Source organism: Stylophora pistillata, chromosome 2 (assembly GCF_964205215.1).
Source record: "Stylophora pistillata chromosome 2, jaStyPist1.2, whole genome shotgun sequence".
Taxonomy (NCBI): domain Eukaryota; kingdom Metazoa; phylum Cnidaria; class Anthozoa; order Scleractinia; family Pocilloporidae; genus Stylophora; species Stylophora pistillata.
In genome coordinates, this window is record NC_142520.1 from 27636556 (window position 1) to 27655684 (window position 19129).

The 19129-nt window shown below is 39.8% G+C and overlaps 3 protein-coding genes, 1 long non-coding RNA gene and 1 pseudogene across 4 annotated transcripts; 3 read left to right on the forward strand and 2 right to left on the reverse strand.

Annotated features, from left to right (window-relative positions):
* The first annotated feature begins 909 nt into the window (after nt 1–909).
* Nucleotides 910–2033, forward strand: LOC148738138 (uncharacterized). The gene is made up of 2 exons (XM_088747062.1): nt 910–1288; nt 1365–2033. Exons 1-2 carry the CDS (start codon nt 965–967, stop codon nt 1704–1706), a joined length of 666 nt encoding a protein of 221 aa, XP_088603188.1. The 5' UTR covers nt 910–964; the 3' UTR covers nt 1707–2033.
* A 1558-nt stretch (nt 2034–3591) lies between these two features.
* On the forward strand, nt 3592–4919 carry LOC148738139 (uncharacterized). The gene is made up of 2 exons (XR_015996666.1): nt 3592–3967; nt 4111–4919. It is a non-coding gene; the product is annotated as an uncharacterized LOC148738139 (long non-coding RNA).
* A 612-nt stretch (nt 4920–5531) lies between these two features.
* On the reverse strand, nt 5532–6712 carry LOC148738140 (uncharacterized; annotated as a pseudogene).
* Nucleotides 6592–11623, forward strand: LOC111333698 (SUMO-specific isopeptidase USPL1-like). The gene is made up of 6 exons (XM_022939334.2): nt 6592–6850; nt 6953–7078; nt 8507–8922; nt 9769–9894; nt 10164–10324; nt 10567–11623. The coding sequence occupies exons 1-6, from the start codon at nt 6743–6745 to the stop codon at nt 11541–11543; spliced, it is 1914 nt and encodes a 637-aa protein (XP_022795069.2). The 5' UTR covers nt 6592–6742; the 3' UTR covers nt 11544–11623.
* Nucleotides 11624–12721: 1098 nt separating this feature from the next.
* LOC111333691 (cytochrome P450 1A1) lies at nt 12722–17830 on the reverse strand. The gene is made up of 2 exons (XM_022939322.2): nt 16642–17830; nt 12722–15854 (listed from the first exon to the last, which is right to left on the reverse strand). Exons 1-2 carry the CDS (start codon nt 17481–17483, stop codon nt 15242–15244), a joined length of 1455 nt encoding a protein of 484 aa, XP_022795057.1. The 5' UTR covers nt 17484–17830; the 3' UTR covers nt 12722–15241.
* Nucleotides 17831–19129: the final 1299 nt, after the last annotated feature.

Below are 19129 nucleotides of genomic sequence, written 5' to 3' on the forward strand. Positions count from 1 at the left end.
TTGTTTTCTGCCCAATCACAGTGAAGTGTGCTTTAGAGTCCTTTCGTGTGTTTTAACACGGACATATACTAGTAGCTCAGTTGCTCGCTATGTTTGTTTGGACCGTGCGACGGAGATTTGCTTGAGGTGAAAAGTTTCAGTCCCAGCACACAATGTAAGAGAAATCGATCATGTCCGCGAAAATCTTACCGGAAATTATACTCAATACTTTCACAGGTATCACTAGAGAACGTGCTTTAAAGTTTGCGAGGTTTGTATACGATGGTTGCAGTCATTGATATGTCGCTTTAAACGTTAAACGAGATTTAAGCTTAGATCTTTCTAGATTTTTTGCTTAATCTGCTGTGACTGAAACTTTGCCAATCCCGTGAAGTTATTTCGTCGCACGGGCCACGCAGGTATGTCGAGCAACTGGTAGTTGCGCAACTTTCAGTGTACCCTGGTCCCAGAGGTTCTCTTCTCTCTACCGGAGTACGAGAATTCGGCGCAAAGCGCCGACCAACGAGCTCTAAAGCAGCGAGCGGAGAGAACCTCTGGTCAGGACCGTTGAGAATCTCACTTTCATGCCACCAAGCTTCGGGTGACAGCCAGCAATCACGCCCCTTTCCGATAACCAATCAGAGTAAAGTATTAAAATACCTCTGGGGGTAGGTGTAGTGTTTTTACTTGTATCTGGAGTGGGCGGGGGGAATATATTTTGTTTCGTGGCCGTATTTACAATATCTGTCAAAATATTTGCTACACGTGCCAAATGACAAGCTCGCGTGTAGTACGAACTCCAACAAAAACCCCGATTAAAATCTACTTCCCTCGGACAAACGATTATTGCCGATTTTGCAACGAAAACGTCAAGGTAAATGGCTTTTCTCAATTGAATATTTTCACCGAGAAGAATCGAGATTTTCTGCGCCGCTTTAGGCTTGTTGTGAACGCCAAAGTTGAAAACAATTCCAAGGTCTCACAAATGCTCTGTAATAAGTGCTACAGGCCTGTCCTAAAGCATGTAAAGGCACTTAGTCAATCCGAAGAATTACAAGAGTTCAGGAACAAATACAAAGTAGTAAACATAGATGTCGGAGAATTGACGCGACGCAAGAGATGTGCGAAAGATTCTCCTTGTAAATCACCGAGAACCGCAAGAACACCGAGTTCACCAGCGACGAAAACATTTGAACGAGTTCGCAACCCCAAAAGTAAAAGAAAGATTATTTCCACGGCTAATGATAGTGCTGAAAGGGACGAAGAAGCTGTATTCGTAGGGCAACCTCGGAATGCATCACCTACGGAGGTGAGAAGTTTGCAGTTATTGTATGTTGCTAGAAGTATGTGAGAATATTATTGATTTTCTTTGCTTCTCTTCTTAGGTACGCATTTACTATCCGTCTGGTCTAGTTAAGAAAATAGTTAGCGCAAAAAATGGTTCCAGCATTGTAAGACAAATTTGTTTACAAGAATACAATGGAGTGATAAATTCTGTCTGGAAGCATCCCGAACTCAAGACTAAGATAATCGACAAGATCTATGTGGAGATCAACAAAGAATCGAGTGCACTGTGCAGCACCAAAGATCCATCGATACTGAGAAAAACGAAAGCAAGCGATTCGATCGAATTTTCAGTTTCTGCGCTAATTATTGCATTCCGAGGACAACATACATTCCTTACTTTTGGGGTTGCGAACTCGTTCAAATGTTTTCGTCGCTGGTGAACTCGGTGTTCTTGCGGTTCTCGGTGATTTACAAGGAGAATCTTTCGCACATCTCTTGCGTCGCGTCAATTCTCCGACATCTATGTTTACTACTTTGTATTTGTTCCTGAACTCTTGTAATTCTTCGGATTGACTAAGTGCCTTTACATGCTTTAGGACAGGCCTGTAGCACTTATTACAGAGCATTTGTGAGACCTTGGAATTGTTTTCAACTTTGGCGTTCACAACAAGCCTAAAGCGGCGCAGAAAATCTCGATTCTTCTCGGTGAAAATATTCAATTGAGAAAAGCCATTTACCTTGACGTTTTCGTTGCAAAATCGGCAATAATCGTTTGTCCGAGGGAAGTAGATTTTAATCGGGGTTTTTGTTGGAGTTCGTACTACACGCGAGCTTGTCATTTGGCACGTGTAGCAAATATTTTGACAGATATTGTAAATACGGCCACGAAACAAAATATATTCCCCCCGCCCACTCCAGATACAAGTAAAAACACTACACCTACCCCCAGAGGTATTTTAATACTTTACTCTGATTGGTTATCGGAAAGGGGCGTGATTGCTGGCTGTCACCCGAAGCTTGGTGGCATGAAAGTGAGATTCTCAACGGTCCTGACCAGAGGTTCTCTCCGCTCGCTGCTTTAGAGCTCGTTGGTCGGCGCTTTGCGCCGAATTCTCGTACTCCGGTAGAGAGAAGAGAACCTCTGGGACCAGGGTACTTTCAGTGCGTGCCAAAATCTAATCTCATCTTCGCTTGAAAAAAATGAAAAGCTAAGCGTGGAAACTTTTGCTTATTAGATGTGGGTAGATGACCCTGTACTACTAAGCTGACATTTGCAATAAAGCAAACCCGCCCTTTCCATCCAATATTTCTTGGTCTCAGGTTTTGTTTTTCCCATTGAAAACAGCATCGGATTGATTCCCAATAATGAAAGGTTTTTAACTTGGTCTTCAAATCGGCAGAAGAGGTGAAGTGACAATGACCAAGGGACAAGAAGAGAATCCGTTACCTTCCTAGCTCAAGAATTTCAACACTTCTAGGCTGCAGTTCAAAGATTAAACTTCAAACCCCTTCGGTAACTGCCCGAAAACATCTCTCCTTCCCACGATGTTCTCGTTAATAAGTTTTTGTTCAGATTTTAATTAGCTAACCGGAAACACTGCTAAGCTTTCTCTTAGCACTTGCTGGAGGTCGTCCACAAACTTAACGTTCTCTGCAACCTTGGCCGTATTGTGAACGACTTTACTACTAAGATTAGATTTTGGCGCGCACAGAAAGCAGAAAGCTACGTAACGTAGGCGAAAGTGCCAGTTGCTCGACATACCTGCGTGGCCCGTGCGACGAAATAACTTCACGGGATTGGCAAAGTTTCCGTCACAGCAGATTAAGCAAAAAATCTAGAGAGATTTAAGCTTAAATCTCGTTTAATGTTTAAAGCGACATATCCATGACTGCAACCATCGTGTTGTATACAAACCTCGCAAACTTTAAAGCACGTTCTCTAGTGATACCTGTGAAAGTATTCAGTATAATTTCCGGTAAGATTTTCGCGGACATGATCGATTTCTCTTACATTGTGTGCTGGGACTGAAACCTTTCACCTCAAGCAAATCTCCGTCGCACGGTCCAAACAAACATAGCGAGCAACTGAGCTACTAGTATATGTCCGTGTTAAAACACACGAAAGGACTCTAAAGCACACTTCACTGTGATTGGGCAGAAAAACACAAAGATTTTCTGGCACCAATCAGATGGCAGAACGACTGCGACCGTTTGGAAATAGTCTTGTAAGACAATGTCCTCAGGGGCTCTTCATGCCCTAACCTGAAATCGACCCACAGCCCCTGGGTCTCCGAGGATGGAGCAAGCTTGCTTAATAAGAGATTTATTATACGACTTAAGTTCAAAGGGACACAAGTACAGTATCATTCGGGACCATTCGGGACAGTGCCCGGTCCAATACTGAGAGAATATTGACCGGCAACAGAGCATTTTGATTGGTTGATTTTAGTTATTGGCCCTCTGACTGCCCGAGTCGTGTAATAAAGCGAAAGCACTAAGGCACTAAGGCTCAGACTCGTGCCCAGTCGCTATGAAGCAACCACGACGACGAACGGAGGACGACGACCGGAAGTAGCGAGAACGTCACTGCGCAAGCGCGAACCAAGAATTCCGTCGTCGTCTTATCGTCGACTACTTGAGATGGACCAGTTTCAAGTCGTCGTGAACTTCCGAACTTCAAAGCAGTTTTTCTCATCAAAAGGTGCGGCTTTATTGTCGTTTTTTTGACAGTCTATGGCCGGTTGGAGTTTGTATTCGCTTCTTCGGTTGATTTAAACCTCCCTGTTCAGTTTTCTAAACAAATAAAATTCGAAAACCCACTAACTCATTTTCCTTCCTCCGCAGAACAGATGTCAAGTCAAGCGGTGAAAGCGACCACGTTAGGTTTAAATTTATTTGAGTATATTTTATGAAAGAGTGCTGTTTATCATTTTTATTGAATGAAAAGGATTAAATGGCAGTGCAATACACCACTGCTTTCGGTCAAAAGCTGTGTGTATGGAACTGTCGGTTTATTGCTACTAAAACATTTAGCGTGTTGCTGTTCTTCCGTCGAGACGCTTTAAACAGCAAAGAATTCTTTAGATCGATGTGTCAACATGAGCGTGCGTGAATACCTCTCAGGTTTTGCGAATCTATTTTCGAAATGTTTGATAAAGATCTAGATTTACAGCGATAAAAATTATTCCGACAAAATCACACGGGAAAAAATAGTATTCTTGTTTGAAGCGCGACGACTGATCTGTGCCGATCGCTAGCTAGCATTGATTAAAATTGACAGACTTGAGTCGTTTGCTCGCCAAAGGAAGGAGCATCAAAGGTAGAACATATCAGGCTAAAGCACGTTGAAAATCAGGCAAGCCTTAGGCAAAATAGGTTTGTTTATACCAGCAACACTTAGAACTGAATTTTAATCTCGAATAACTTCCGTAAAATTTATATTTTTAACTTTTATCATGCGTAAATTATTGTAAATAAAGCTAAAGCTTAATAATTCCTTGGACTTTTGATGTTCAAGAATTGAATAACGTACTCTCGAACTTTCGATAAAGGTGAAAATTTTGATCCATGACCGAGAAGAAGGTTTTGGAGGTCTCTGAACGATGTCATTTCGTAAACTGACGAAGCGAGAATAAACAATAATTTCAGACGTCGTCGTCCTTGAGCAACTTCACTGCTTAAGTTTCATTTTCCCGCTAAAAACGACGTCCTCGTTCCAGACCCTCCGCGATTACTTTACGTCGTCGTCATCCCTTTCGTCGTGGTTGCTTAAGCTCCCTATTTACGTGTTTTGTCGAAGGAGAAGATTGGATACGTTCATGGATTGAGACGAACGATCAATGTGTCATGGAATTGGAAAGAGGCGAAAGAACTTTTTCCGTTCGCCAACTGTTATAGCTCCATGTCATTAATGCATACTGTCTTTTTTTCTTAAGATATGATTATTTAAAACAAAAACAAAACATTTAGGGCTTGATTACATGAGCCGGGCTGGCCCTGTTAGCCGGGCTGATTTCTTTTGTTTTGGTGTTCGCCAAAGCGTGAAAACAAAAGAAATCAGCCCGGCTAACCGGGCCAGCTCGGCTCATATAATCAGGCCCTTAGAAGGGCTCGCTCTCGGATCTCAAAACCTAGATGTCTTGGAGTGTCACTATCACCGAAGTTCGCGAGGTTTCATCTAACATTCCATTCCAACAAAAATCAGCTGTGTTTGCATAGCAAAGATGTCTATTGTATTGCTTGTGTTACTCATTTCCCCCTTCCTCTACATACATACATAACTTTATTTGATAACGCAGGTTAAAAATTTACGCAACTTTACAGTTGATGTGGACCTGCCTAAACTAATTAGTCTATAATTATATAAAATACAAATATGATACAATTTATAAGTTGAATAAATTAAGTAAACCATAAAATTTTAGTAATAGTGAAAATTTGGTTTCATGTTTAGCATAACATTACCTCCCTTGCCAAAATTAATATTCATGACAGTTTGCTTCGATTGTTTTAAGTTATATTTAAAAATAGATAAATTTGGAGAATCTTTAAGGTTATCTGGAAGTGCATTCCATGCTACTGCAGATCTATGAGCAAAGGACCTACGACCCTGTTCGGTTTTGGGCCTATTAATTACGACATTCAGGGATTTCTTCAGGTTATAGCTGTTAGAGTTCTTGATCACCAAACAATTTCCCGCAACCCTAAATTATAATAAGCGTTATATGTAATAGTTAAGATACGTAGCTTATAAAAATACTCTAAAGGCATCCAGCCAAGCTTAGAAAGTACATCACTATCCTTAAAACTATTTGGTATCTTATGAATCAGCCTGGCAGCCCTGATGTGAATCATTTCTAGATCTTTAAGCTTGGGTCCAGACCCCCAAATCACAATTCCATATAGAACACTTGGAATAACTATCCTATAGTAAAAAGTCTCCAAGATAGATGTAGATAGAAAATTTATACGTCTTAATATTTTAACTTTGGCATTAAATGCATATCTAGCCAATGCAACATGCTGAGACCAAGAGAGTTTATCATCAATTGTAACCCCAAGGCAATTGGTGGAGGACACCACCCAGTCCCGCTTCCAAAGATGGAAACGGAACTGGGTGACACAAGATTTCTAGGTTTTGAATGAAAAACTCTATGCAAAACCTTGAATCTACACAAGAAATTTTTATCATCGGAACAAGTTCAGCCCAATTATTTACGGAACTGAATGGACCTTACCCTCCTCTCTCCAAATCGACAAATTCACTCTAATTATTTGTCCCCAATTCTTTTGTCAGCGGAGCCATTTAAAATTACCATGCGCGCATCTCTAAACGACACCAAACGTTTTACGATGGCGGCAGAAACACATGTGCGCTTCCTAATTCAAGTCTTTTAAAGATATCAAAAACTACTTTTCGCTGCTGCTTCAAGAAAGTTTCGGCCATGAAAAATTTTATCAGCTACCACGAAAGCAGATGATGGAAAATTTCTGCTCGCTTTGTCAGGCAAACGGTATAAAACGACGGCTTGTTTTGTTTCAACTGAACTTGGAGGAGGCGATTTTGCTGTGTGAAAACAAGGATGTAAGTGCATATGTTTGTGATCTTTTGGCTGGCCTTTCTCGGGCGAATTTCCTTGCTGAATTATTTGAAAGCTAAGGCGTACTATTTTAACTTTTTTTATAGTGCGTTTACCCGCTTGGTGTTACAAAAAATGCTAACTTGATAGTAAGTCGAAAAGCAACCGAAGTTGCCACGATCTCAAACTTGAAGAGAAAGCGTAAGAAGAGGCCAAAACTAAGTGAATCAGAGGTGAGATTTGCTATTTTTTTGATGCACATGTTTGAAGAAGAGGTTTTGAGCTGTTGTTTCTGGAGAAGTTACAAATTTGACCGTAAACGGAACAGCTGTTGGAAGGATTAACTTAGGCATCGGGTGTCGTTGAAACTCTCTGCTGACAGCGCACTTGTTGTGTGTTTCTCTGCTTTGGTTAGCACGAAATGACCTGAACTCGTGTGATACACTTCTTGTTGTAGTGTTGTAAGCTTTTATATCGCGTTACTCGCGTTTTTTAAAGTTATCCTTCAAAACATGAACCATATGTTGTGCTTCTTGCTTCTTCAAGATCACGCTGCACTTACCTGTGGGAAATGCAGATAATTGGCTCTCTCTCGAAATACCTTTGACGGTAAAATACCAGGAAAGGAACCTTGTCAATCTTGCAATTATTTTTTTTATTGAAGATTTAGCATGGATGAAGAAGCTAAATAATTGAGAGGCTACATTTTCAGTCATGTGTCCTAGGGAGACATATCGCAATTACTGCAAAGGGAAACATTAAGTAGGGACAATTATTCTGAGCCATAACAACTCATTACAAGCATGAAAACCAACAAAATCAATAATTTTGCACAGACGGTCTTCATTTTTGAGCCCAGTTTGCTGAAGACTACTTAACAGGTGCAAATGTGTTTCAAGGAAAGCAATATTTGCCATAAATTCAACATTTTGTTCTCCAACGACTTGTCTTACTATTGTTTTTTTAAGAACACATTAAAAACAGGTGTTTGTGTCATTAAATAGAACTGACTGTGAAGGGTATTGGAGATTTTACCATAAATAATTATTAGTCTCCAGCTCTGTGAATATTGTCGAATGATCCCCAATACAAAGTTGAGGGGATTATTCAACAATATTCACAAGGCCAATGGCAAATAATTGTCTGTGTATAGTTGCTCAGTTGCTTTCATATTCTGCTGTAAATTTTTGAAATCATTCTGTTACAATCGTTTTGATGACTTGTATGGAGAGAAGCAGCCAGTTGTCAATAGAATTAAACAGGTTTATTCAGTTCAATCAGCAAAACTACACATTTCCTTTGAAAAGTATTATCCCAAACTTAGTATCTTGTGCTCTTCAGATTTGTATTTTCTTCTATTGCATCAATCACTTTTTGTGTTTTCTTAACAAAATGCCAGGCAGTCATTTTGAAATTTTGTGCCCCTGCTACACAATGCTTTTCCAATCAGACCATGTGTATCTCTATAGTTATGGGAGCAATTACACTGACTCAGGATATGCTATAATAACCAAAGACTAGATTATAAATGCAGTATTTGCTATTTCAGTCTCCTACTGAGGTATCCTGTTGGTCATTTGTCCTTTACAAAGTTGGATATGATGGTTGCAACCTCTCCTATCTATCTTTAAAATGACAGCAGCAATACTCTCATTTTTCAGGAACCAGAAAATATTCCACCAGGTTCCAAGGTTGCTGAAAAGATCTTGCAATGGAGAAATGCTGATTGCCTCTGTTGGCTAAATTCTCTATTATCTCTTCTTGTTAACAATGTCACTCTGGGAAGTCTTGTGCTAAAACCAGACTCGCTGGTTAGGACTTTGACTGAGTCTTTCAATCAGGCCCAAGAACTCTCTTCAACAAACAGAGAACAAGCTGAAAATGTCTTAAAAGATGTCAGAGGGACAATTTGGAAACATCTGCAGCCCAAAATGAAGTGTCAACTTGGAGTAAATGATAGTCCTGTGGCAGCTCTACCCCTGTTGTTGCAAGAAAATAACTTGGTGGCTGAGAGGTTTCTGCAAGAGTATCACTGGGAATTTAGTTGTTCTGCCTGTGGGTATCAGCAAATTGACAAGTAAGACAAACATAGTGTTTTGGCACTTAATTTTGCAATTTAGGCAAGATAGTATTTCTTGGATGGGGTCTCATATTTGAGATATAAATAGGCAGATATGAAATCAGGGCATTGAATTTTGCAATTCAAGCTCTCTCAACTTCATTTTATTTTTTAAAATTTCCTAACCTCTGAAAACTGCATCAAAGATGTTTAAAGGAATTGGACAAATCTAGCAATTTGGATGAAGTTGATTGCACTTAATTTTCTACCCCATAAATGGTATCATTTCAAATTAACGACAGAAAATACAAAGTTTAACTTATCAGTATGAGCAGAAGATTATTTGTTGATACATTTCCTCTACCTCTATATGTTATTACATGTTGAACCTTTTTTTCTCTGATTTGAATTTTCTTAAGGGGATTAAATTTTTCGGGGTTTAGATTTCACAAGGATTTTTACTCATGTTTTTAATTTTGCAATTTTTTAACAAGTACAAAAGAATGCAAAATTAAAGACCAAAGGAATTAAATACCCATTAGAAAGATAGTTATGTGCTCGTAAGTATGGACTGAAACCAAGTTTGAATTACAATCAGTTCAGTATTCTCTGAGAGATCTCACTGGATTTCATCCTCTTTGCTCAGAGAGATAGTTTTTGTGTACAAGTTTTGAAACTAAAGCTGAAGGATTTGATTAGGAATGGTGTAAAACCATCTAAATCCTGGAAATGATTCGCATGTAACTTTTTCTTTAAAGTAGCCATACACCATCCAGCAAACAGGTAAGGAGACTACTTAAACTTGTCAGGTAGAAGTTTTCATCATAGATCTCCCTTATTTTCCATATTTCTATTTTATTGTAGGAGAAAGAAGCATTTGGTCACTTTTCCAAACGTAGCAAAGGACTTCAGCTTGCAAAATCTGGGGTTTACAAGGCCATGCTACAAATGTAATGCTCTTGGTCAGACAAGCAAACTTGTGTTTGACAGGTATTGTGTATGTTGTCTTTGTAGTGTGCAGCATCTGGTTACTATTGTGTTTGTCACTAAACTGCTCTGCTGAAGAATTTTTTTTTTTTTTAACCATCAAGAGTTTTCTTAGCTGGTGATCATTTCCTTTATTCTCATGACTTTGACATGTGATTCAGCAAAGATACTAGTCTCTTGGGAATCAAAGGGTTCATTGCTCAAGACTCCACATGATCTTGAGTGAGTGGGAACTTTTTCAAGGGCTTTATACATGTCTTTTACTTCCACAGAATGCCTGATTGCATTTTCCTTCACTTTGAGCAAGGATTGAAAGAAGGGACATGCGAAGATCTTGATTTTGATGGGGAATGTGGCCATTATAGTTTCTCACAGTTTATTCAGTACAAAAGGAATCCAGATCATTTTGTTTGCTGGACAAAGGACCACGAAGGTACAAGGCATTCAGTTTGAAGTGTTTCTTTTTAGTTCAAACTCTTCGAAGTATTTTGTTGATGTTCATGTGCCGTAATACAATCCTGGTATTGAAGGAAACACTGAAACATGAGCAAACTGTGATACCCCTTACAGGTGCTTTACATGTACGTACATATACAAATTGTGATTGCGCTGTCATTAGATTTTGCACTTCCCTTATGATTGTCATCCTTTTTTTTTTTTTTTTTTTTCTTGCAGGGAAAAGATGGATGGAATTAGATGATCTGAAATCACCCATATGCAGTTGGAGTTCTTCACTGCCAAATGTTCCTCTGTCAGAAGTGCATATTGCAGTTTGGGAAAAAGTGTCAGTTGTTATCAATCCCCTGCTTCCTCTCCCTAAAATGAAGGAGATCAGAACAGAGATCAAAACTAACCATACTGCACAACCTACCCAGTACACTAGAATGTCAAAGATATCCTCTATGCCATTGTTCAGTATTCATTGCAGCGAAACCATCACTTCATCTCAGGATATCAACAAAGCCCTTTGTTCACCACCCCCTAACTCCCCTGCATTATCACCATCAAGGAGCAGAACAGCATTAAATTTGTCACTCAAAACAAGAAGTGAACAATTTGAACCTTACATTCCCAGGAAAAAAAGACTTGTTACCCAGAGCTGCCCTAGCTCACCTCCCTGTGTTAATAATCCAACAATGGATTTCAATAGGATTACCTTGCATCCGTTTTTGACATGGCAAGAAGTCAAGGAACAAAACAAGAAGTTAAGTGTTGATGAATTGCAGAGTGATAGTGGATACTCAAGTCCAGCCTCTGTAAGTTCTTGTGGTAGCCTTGTGAGTGGTCAGTCAAATACAGCTGTGTCAGTTGATGAACCTCTGGAAGAAGTTCAGGAGGACGACCATGTAAAGCGAAAGGTTGTTGGTCAGACCAATTGTCTTGATGACACAAACCTAGTTTCCAAGGGCTTGGATTCATCTTCACATATAAGGAGCAGTGGTTTAGTATGCAAGGTAGACTCATTGAACTTGGCAGATAAACTTGAACAGCTGCTACCAGACTGCTTACTTGGGAATCTCAGGGATTTAGAGAAGAATCCCAGGGAATTAGCTAAGGATAGGACAGTGGATGGTAACGAGACAGACCTGGAGAACATTGGCAATCTTTCTGCCCAGCAAGATCAGTTCATTCTTGACTTACTGCTTTCTTAAGAAAATCCTTCAGTAACTTTTTTTTTATAATTGTAAGATTGTTTTGTAATAAAGAAACTGTTTCATATCACTGTAGATAACTGTGCACAATTGTGTATTTTCCTGGTCAGTAAACCAGTACTCAAACTCTTTTTCACTATTGGCATGTGACATAGCAAAGAGTGTCAACCTTATACCCTCTTAACTTCTTCTAACTAATAATAATAATAATATAATGACAATTTATATATATCTTAGTAACCAAGCACAAGGGCCGTACTGGGAGAATATCGGCCCGAGGGCCGATATTCTTCCAGTACGGTCCCGAGCAAGCTTGGTTAATGAGAGATTTATTATACGACTGAAGTTCAAAGGGACACAAGTGTGGGTATCATTCGGGACCATTTGGGACAGTGCCCGGTTCAATACTTAAAGAATATTGGACTGGCAATAGAGCATTTTGATTGGTTGGATTTAGTTATTGGCCCTCTGATTGCCCGAGTCGTATTATAAATAGTACTTATTGCAAGCCTCTAAGTGCTTAACAATGTTTTGCAGGAGACTTAACAGACAGCTTGCTGCAGTTTACAATTTTTCATGAAGACTAATTTTAACAGATGCCCCTAATTTCAGTAAACAGGCCAGGGCACAACACTGGGATCTACATCCCATACTCGTTGTGACAAGTGTGTGGGTTCTTTATTGTCCTCAGCTAACCAGTACAAAGAAGCTGCAGAAGACGGGGCCTAAGGTTTTCATCCTTATCTGAGAAGACTAGAATGTCTAACCATTTGCAGATATTATGGCAAAGGCAGCACTTTCTCCTTAGTTATTTTAAGACCCCTGAGTGTTGGTCCAGTCTGGGGATAGAACCCTTGGCCTTCCACATGACAGTCCAGTGCTTTACCATTTTGAGTTTACCATTTGGTGGCTATCTGCCATACAATTCTTATGAGGTCAGTTCTGAGAATTTGTTATTGGATCAACTAATAATCCCCTTGTTTATGTGTTTATTCTCATCACATATATGCTGGACACTGCATTGATATTGTAAAGAGAAATTCTGTCATGGTTGCGTACGAGACTGCTTACCCAAAGCCTCTTTTCTTGTGTCTTTTTACTGGGCTGAACATTTCAGCTTGAGGACTTTTTTTTATTGAGTTTTGGAGAACTAGAACTAAAGTGGTCACAGTAACAAATCAGGTACAAACAATTTGTTGCAGGGTGTCCATGATAGTGATAAGCATCACTACACAAACTTCTTAAAGTATGGGAGAACTTAAAGGTTGACTTACAATTGGTTTTCATTTAGAAACTGATCAGTTGAAGAGCAGTGTTTGGCACCAATCTAAAACCAAAGTAATGCAAAACCAAGAAAAACGGAAATGAAATCTGTTTGTTTTGGATGATAAAAAAGCAAATTGTTGTTAATGGTGGCCTCATATATGCAACTGTCTTGCATTGTAAAAAAATAAGACCAATCAAATTTTGGTATAATCAGGTTAATATAATTACATAATAATTTGGGTTTATCAATTGAGTCTATGTAGATTGGCAACTATAAAAGGTTTAAAGCTGGCACTTTGAACCCATTCGCTCTGAGGAAAGCTACTGCTCAAAAAGTCAGCTTTTAAATCCTCTATGCTGGCATGTTCACATCATCAATTCGGTTGATAAAACCAAATTACCTTGTTACCCTCTTGAGGGAGCACCACAGTTTATTCAAAAACACACCACCTCTTATTCAATTACAGCTTTACAAATCCATATTCAACCCGGATAAAAATTACACTTTGTTTCAAACTGATTATTTGCATTAAGACTAATACTCTGGTTCGCTTGCAGCTTGCGTTGCAAAAGTTTGTGTTCAATCCGTTGTCCAACCCCTGAATATGACCTGAAACCAACATCGCTCATTTCGATATTAACAACTTTGCTTCCTTTTTTAGTCATCTCCACGGTGGCGGTTTATAAGCCGAATTGGGTCTTTTCCCCGCACTTTGACTTCTTGAACTCACTCTAGACGAGGAGCGGAAACTTTGAGGAGTTCTTGATCTAGAACTAGCTTCGAGTTCATCGCTAGAATTATCAAACACAAGCCTAGAGTTACAATCGAATAACAATGGTCTGTCTCGCCTTTTCTCGCTTTGCTTTTCCCATGGAGGCTCAAATTTACCCGAAGGAGGAGAATCAGAGCGTTTAGTCCTTCTTTCCCCGAAGAGCGTTTCATCGACGTGAGTGGGAGAAAATTTTACTGGTTTGTAACCACGCGTTGGGGCACTACGAGTCCTTGAAGAGGGCCTTGTCTGCGACGTCGGACAGTAAAACAACAGCGGTTTAGAAGGTGTTTTGGATGGAAAATTTCTACGGTCGACCCAAGGTGGTTCAAATTCAGGAACATTAACGGTTTCTCTTGCTTTGACACGTTCTCCAAATAGTGTTTCGTCAACTGTCGAGCGGACGAATTTCATCCTGCTTGCGTTAGATGCTTCCATTCTTTACAAAACCGCAATTCACGTAAAATTCCAGTCCTCCTGGTTTTTTTGTTTTGTTTTTTTTTTACACGTTTCAGCACTTTTCATATGTTCGTCCTCCTTGAAAGCGAGTTTTAAGCAAAATACCTTTGCCTTTTTGTACTAGGTGAAGTCACGTCTGCGACTTCGACGTTTGTTTGGTTGTCTGTCTGTCTGCAGGGCTTGGAGGCTTGGTTGCTTCGTTGTAGTTCACAGGTCCCCTGTTATCTCACCCGGCTGATGTCGGCCGTGAATGAAATATACCGATAGTGTCATCCATACAGGCTTAGAATAATTGATGTTTAAGACTACACCCTATACGTCGTGATCATATACCTATGTATGTTTCTCAAAGCAACAACAACAGCTGTAGAGGAATTAGGAAAAACCGAGCTGCGAACTATTTTATATTCTTCTTCGATGTATCTCGAGCTTCATCAACGCATGAAGCGCGCCGCTCACCACTTGTATAATGTGATTTGTGTGTTGCAAATTAAGTCGGGTATACCATTCGACACTTACAATTGCACCAACGCGTTCGTGGGTATCATCAGGCAAAAAGGAATCCATAGATCGCTTGAAAAATATACAAGCAAATTTGACTGCATGATTTGCAAAATGCTTTTTACTAACATGAAGCCTACATTGGGCACGCAGATGACTCAATTCGAGCCAAACTTTTTACTTGACACTTAGTCGTTATTTCACCTTTGGGAACTATACCCATAGGAGAAAAAAAAATTTTCTCTATTATTTTATATCGCTTTCACTTGATAATGACGTGAAGCAATGGCGAAAAGTCGTCAAAAATACTTTGCTAACAGTTTTTACAGTTTTTTTTTTCTGAAGTTTTTATGTATTTCAATAACGATCTACCGTTGAACTTTGCAATGAAATCTCCTGATTTACCAAAATAACGCGTGACGTAACGTAACTTGATACAACGTAACGTGACATAGCGTAACGTAACGTAACTTGATGTAACGCAACGCTGAAGTTCTACGATGCTTACTTTGACAACAACAACAATAAAAACAATCCTTGAATGTGACTGATGTCTCATAGTCCCAGAGAACTTTTCCTTGTTGTATAAGTAAAGATTTAAATCGAAGAAACGACAGATTTTCCTGGTTATCCGCTTGCGTTCGTTGATTGGTAACCTTAAATCACCTTCAGAATTGTCCAGTTTCTATTTTGCAATGACCTTTACGACCTCTTTCTAGGTATAACACGTACTTGAAAAGGCTTACATTCGATCACTAATCCATTAACGCTTTCTTCTTCTTTGGGTAATGTTGTTCCTTCGGGGCACTCAAATCTGAATCTGCTCAGCAATCGGGCGAGATACAAGAAGACCAATTTCTTCCCAAAAAACTCTCCTGGACATGACCGTTTTCCAGCTGAAAATGACATGACGCCCTCCACGTGTGGTTGGCCCTGTCTGTCCAAGAAACGCTCTGGCCGGAAGCTAAATGGGTCGCCCCAAATATCGGGATCATGGTGGATGGCCCAGAGGTTAATAAGCACAGTCATATCCCGAGGGATCTTAAATCCAGCAAGGGACGTGTCCCGTGTGGTTGAGTGGGGCACAGCCAGCGGAGTTTCACTCACAATACGGAGAACCTCGGTGATGAATGCATTCAAGAAGGGCAAGTTTGGTTTGTCGGAAATCTCTGGCAGGCGATCAGTGTTTCCTAGGACGTCATCCAACTGACGATGGAGCCTGGCCTGCACATTCGGGTGTTTGATGACATAAAATATGGCCCAGGTGATAACAGTGTAAGGAGTTTCAGTGCCAGGAAAAAAGAAATCAGAGGCGCTGTAATTTATTCAATAGAGAAAATAAATTTGAATGAGACATGAACAGTAACGTATGCAACATTGCAGTCTAAGTTTGTGCTTGCCCAATCGATAAGATCCCAAGATTTGATTGTTGATTCTCACCTCTGACTGCTACACGTACACTTCCTTTAATTACGAGAATTTGGTGGTAAATCCCGATAAAAACTTCCATCTGATAAGTTTGAATATTCTCACCACCTGTTTGCTTGCTTATGTATGGATATTATAGGGAGAAATTACGTTTTAATCACTCCTGGGAGTAAAAGGTTAAAGGTCTGCTTTCGTTTCACTTTGATTTCAAGATATTTCAAACTTCAGTTAATCGCGAGTGAGTGCAGTTCCACCGTCTCAGAACGTTGGTGATGCGAAAACTCAGACCTCAAACACCCAGGCCAAGATCCCTGCTATGGGAACGATCCTCCCTCATTGGCAGCCAATTTTCTACAGTGCCCTCTTTACACTCTGTTAGCAACGACTGTCCACCCCTTCTCCGCTCCCTCTTAAAACTATGGAATCCCCCCTGAAAAGAAAATCCTCCGACCATCTCCCAGGCGATAAATAATTACTGGACCCCTATTGCTTCTTTTGGCATTAGTTACTAAAAATTGTCAGCAGCCGTGTTGGAACTCTTAATTTCTGAATAATGAATAACATTCCTTAGAATTTTAAAATTCCAATTTCTTACTGTTCTTTCGTGCATAAAAATAATGCACATAACTCCTTGCGTAAGTTTAGAACAATGTAGGACATAATTTTCACCCTACCTAGAAACTAACTGCTCCTTGGTCAGTAGACCATCGTGAGAAATTTCATGGAAACCCTTCCACAAGGCATCAATCAAATCGCGGATATTGTCCTTCTGAAAGGTCAAAATATGTTCTTCAAACTTCCTTTCAAAAATTTCATCACGGATTTCTCCAGCGCGCTTTGTGTTCTTGAAGATGTCCATAGGAATATACTTCAACATTGGGAAAGTATCGATCATGTTACCTGCACTGAGTGACTCGCGAAAAACTTGCACAGCGTATACAAGCATTTCTACCTCTCGATCATTTAGTTTGTGTTCTTTGCCGAAAATTAGAGACGAGAGGCAATTGGCTACAGAGTTGATCATTATATCATGAAGATAAAATGGCTTTCCATCAAAGGAATTCAATCTACTACATAACTTTTCTGTATGATCAGCTATGTTGGCTTTGTTCTCAGAAAGTCGCAGAGCTGTTACTGCAAGTTTATGCTGTATCTTCCATCTGTTATTTAGAGATTGAAAAGCGAAATCGGTGCGATTTCGGCCAAAGACATCTCCGAAGAAATGTCGAGGTCGACCGGCGAAATCTGTGGCTTTTGTGACAAGAGCTTCTTTCGCGATCTCGTAGCTGTTGATCACTATCATCCTTCGTCTTCCCATGTGGATTCGGAATAATTTTCCATACTTATCAGCCATGTTAGCGAAGTCAGCATGAGGCCGCTTAAGATCAATGGAAAGAAGGTTTCCAACCAGGGGTAGCGGGAATGGACCAGGCGGAAGGTGGCGAGTTTGCCATATTGAGGGCAGCACATAGAGTGCCATAAACAGAATGAAAATGCCGATGACTGCAGGTATCATGACTTTACTGCAGAACCCACTGGTGCTTAATTGGACTGAAATGACGCTTTACGCTTTTCAATAGGCGTATTCCAGAGGTATTCAAGAGCGTATTCCAGAGGTTGATACAAACTTTGGGAAAATTAAAGCCTTCAGCCTGCTAGACAAACACAAATAACTTATTATCTTCACAATCCATTTTTGGCTCTAATTATGCGTGTTAAACCCTGTGTATTGCGGAATAGGCATGAGATCAGGCAATTTCCGTGTTGTTATCATCTATAGCCACAGTCCACGAACTTTGCACATACACATGTTTTAACACGCATAATTAGAGCCAAAAATTGGATTATGAAGATAATAAGTTATTTGTGTTTGTCTAGCAGCCTGAGGGCTTTTTCCCAAAATTTGTATCAACCTCTGGAATACGCTCTTGCACGCAAAGCAGAGTTCATTGAAGGCTGGTGGCTGCGGCTGTCTCAGCTTGTAATTAATATCTATATCTAGCTTAACTTTCCTGTGGAGTCTTATCTGCTAAAAAACTACCTGAGAGACCAGGTCAACCAAAGCAACCCCCCCTCCCCTCTCCCCGATCCACCGATCCAATCAGTTCTCCCCACGAGAAGATACCAATGGATCTTAAAAACTTCTAAAGAACAAGTCAATTCGTAACCTTTTTTTAATCTTCACTAACATGTGACACTCTCCCCTAGATTGACCTAGAAAGGAAAGAGAGCGCCAAAAATACAATCACAAGTAACATTAGCCTGAATATGAGGGTTAATCTCATTAAACAAAGGATTTGAACATAATGCACGTATGCATATTGTCTTTGTGGAACTTCTCTCATCAGAATTTAGCTTAAGACTCTCTATTCAGGGAACAATTTTGTTGTCCCGTCCTACATCCCTCTATTGAAAGGGCCACTGTAAATACTGTTAAATTTAGCCGAGTTATTGAATTTACACAATTGAAAGAAACGATAAAAGGTATTCCATACCGAAAGCTTTCAAGTGATGAGAGATAATAAAAAAATAAAAAAAATTCTTTGTCAACGGCGCACGGAATTTAGAGTCATGCAGTATGAATTAGAGAGTGTAGAAAAGTGATATAATTCAAATATTTGTTTTTGTTAATCTCTTGAGTGTGATCCAAATGATAACCTACATCTCAAATAAAAACAAACTAGATTTCACGTGCAAGGTTATTCAGTTACCCTTAGTATACTGAAACAATGCCGGATAGCGTTAGAGGCGCATTCTGATTAGCAGCTCGAACTTCGAATATAGTCTGCTATTCACCTCCGCGCAACTCCCGTTTGAATGTATTGTATTCACTGCAGGAACTTGAATCGTTTTTTTGTTGTTGTTGTGTTACAACTATTCACCTCAGTGTCGGAGGCTAACCGTGGAAATATCATCCATCAGCTTCATACCTATACCTCAGTGGACTGAGTTGCTAATTATCATCCGCTTAAGCAAAATCTGCATGATTATCTAGCTGCATGGAGAGACAGACAGTTACATAGACGCGACGACAAACAGGCTAGTTTTAAGCCGAGAACTCGCTGGGTTGGCCGTCGCACAGATATCACGAAACATTTCGTAATTTCTTTTTTAATTCTACAAATCACAAAATTTTCTGGATACAACCAAAAACAAAAATAT

What these genes read in the sequence shown, in the direction of transcription:
- LOC148738138 (XM_088747062.1), top strand. Translation starts at nt 965, where the DNA reads ATGCTCTGTAATAAGTGCTACAGGCCTGTCCTAAAGCATGTAAAGGCA. An exon ending in GGAATGCATCACCTACGGAG is followed by an intron (nt 1,289 to 1,364) that starts GTGAGAAGTTTG and finishes TTCTCTTCTTAG; the next exon opens with GTACGCATTTACTATCCGTC.
- LOC111333698 (XM_022939334.2), top strand. Translation starts at nt 6,743, where the DNA reads ATGATGGAAAATTTCTGCTCGCTTTGTCAGGCAAACGGTATAAAACGA. An exon ending in TGCTGTGTGAAAACAAGGAT is followed by an intron (nt 6,851 to 6,952) that starts GTAAGTGCATAT and finishes CTTTTTTTATAG; the next exon opens with TGCGTTTACCCGCTTGGTGT. An exon ending in CAAAACTAAGTGAATCAGAG is followed by an intron (nt 7,079 to 8,506) that starts GTGAGATTTGCT and finishes CTCATTTTTCAG; the next exon opens with GAACCAGAAAATATTCCACC.
- LOC111333691 (XM_022939322.2), bottom strand. Translation starts at nt 17,483, where the DNA reads ATGATACCTGCAGTCATCGGCATTTTCATTCTGTTTATGGCACTCTAT. An exon ending in AAGGAGCAGTTAGTTTCTAG is followed by an intron (nt 15,855 to 16,641) that starts GTAGGGTGAAAA and finishes AATAAATTACAG; the next exon opens with CGCCTCTGATTTCTTTTTTC.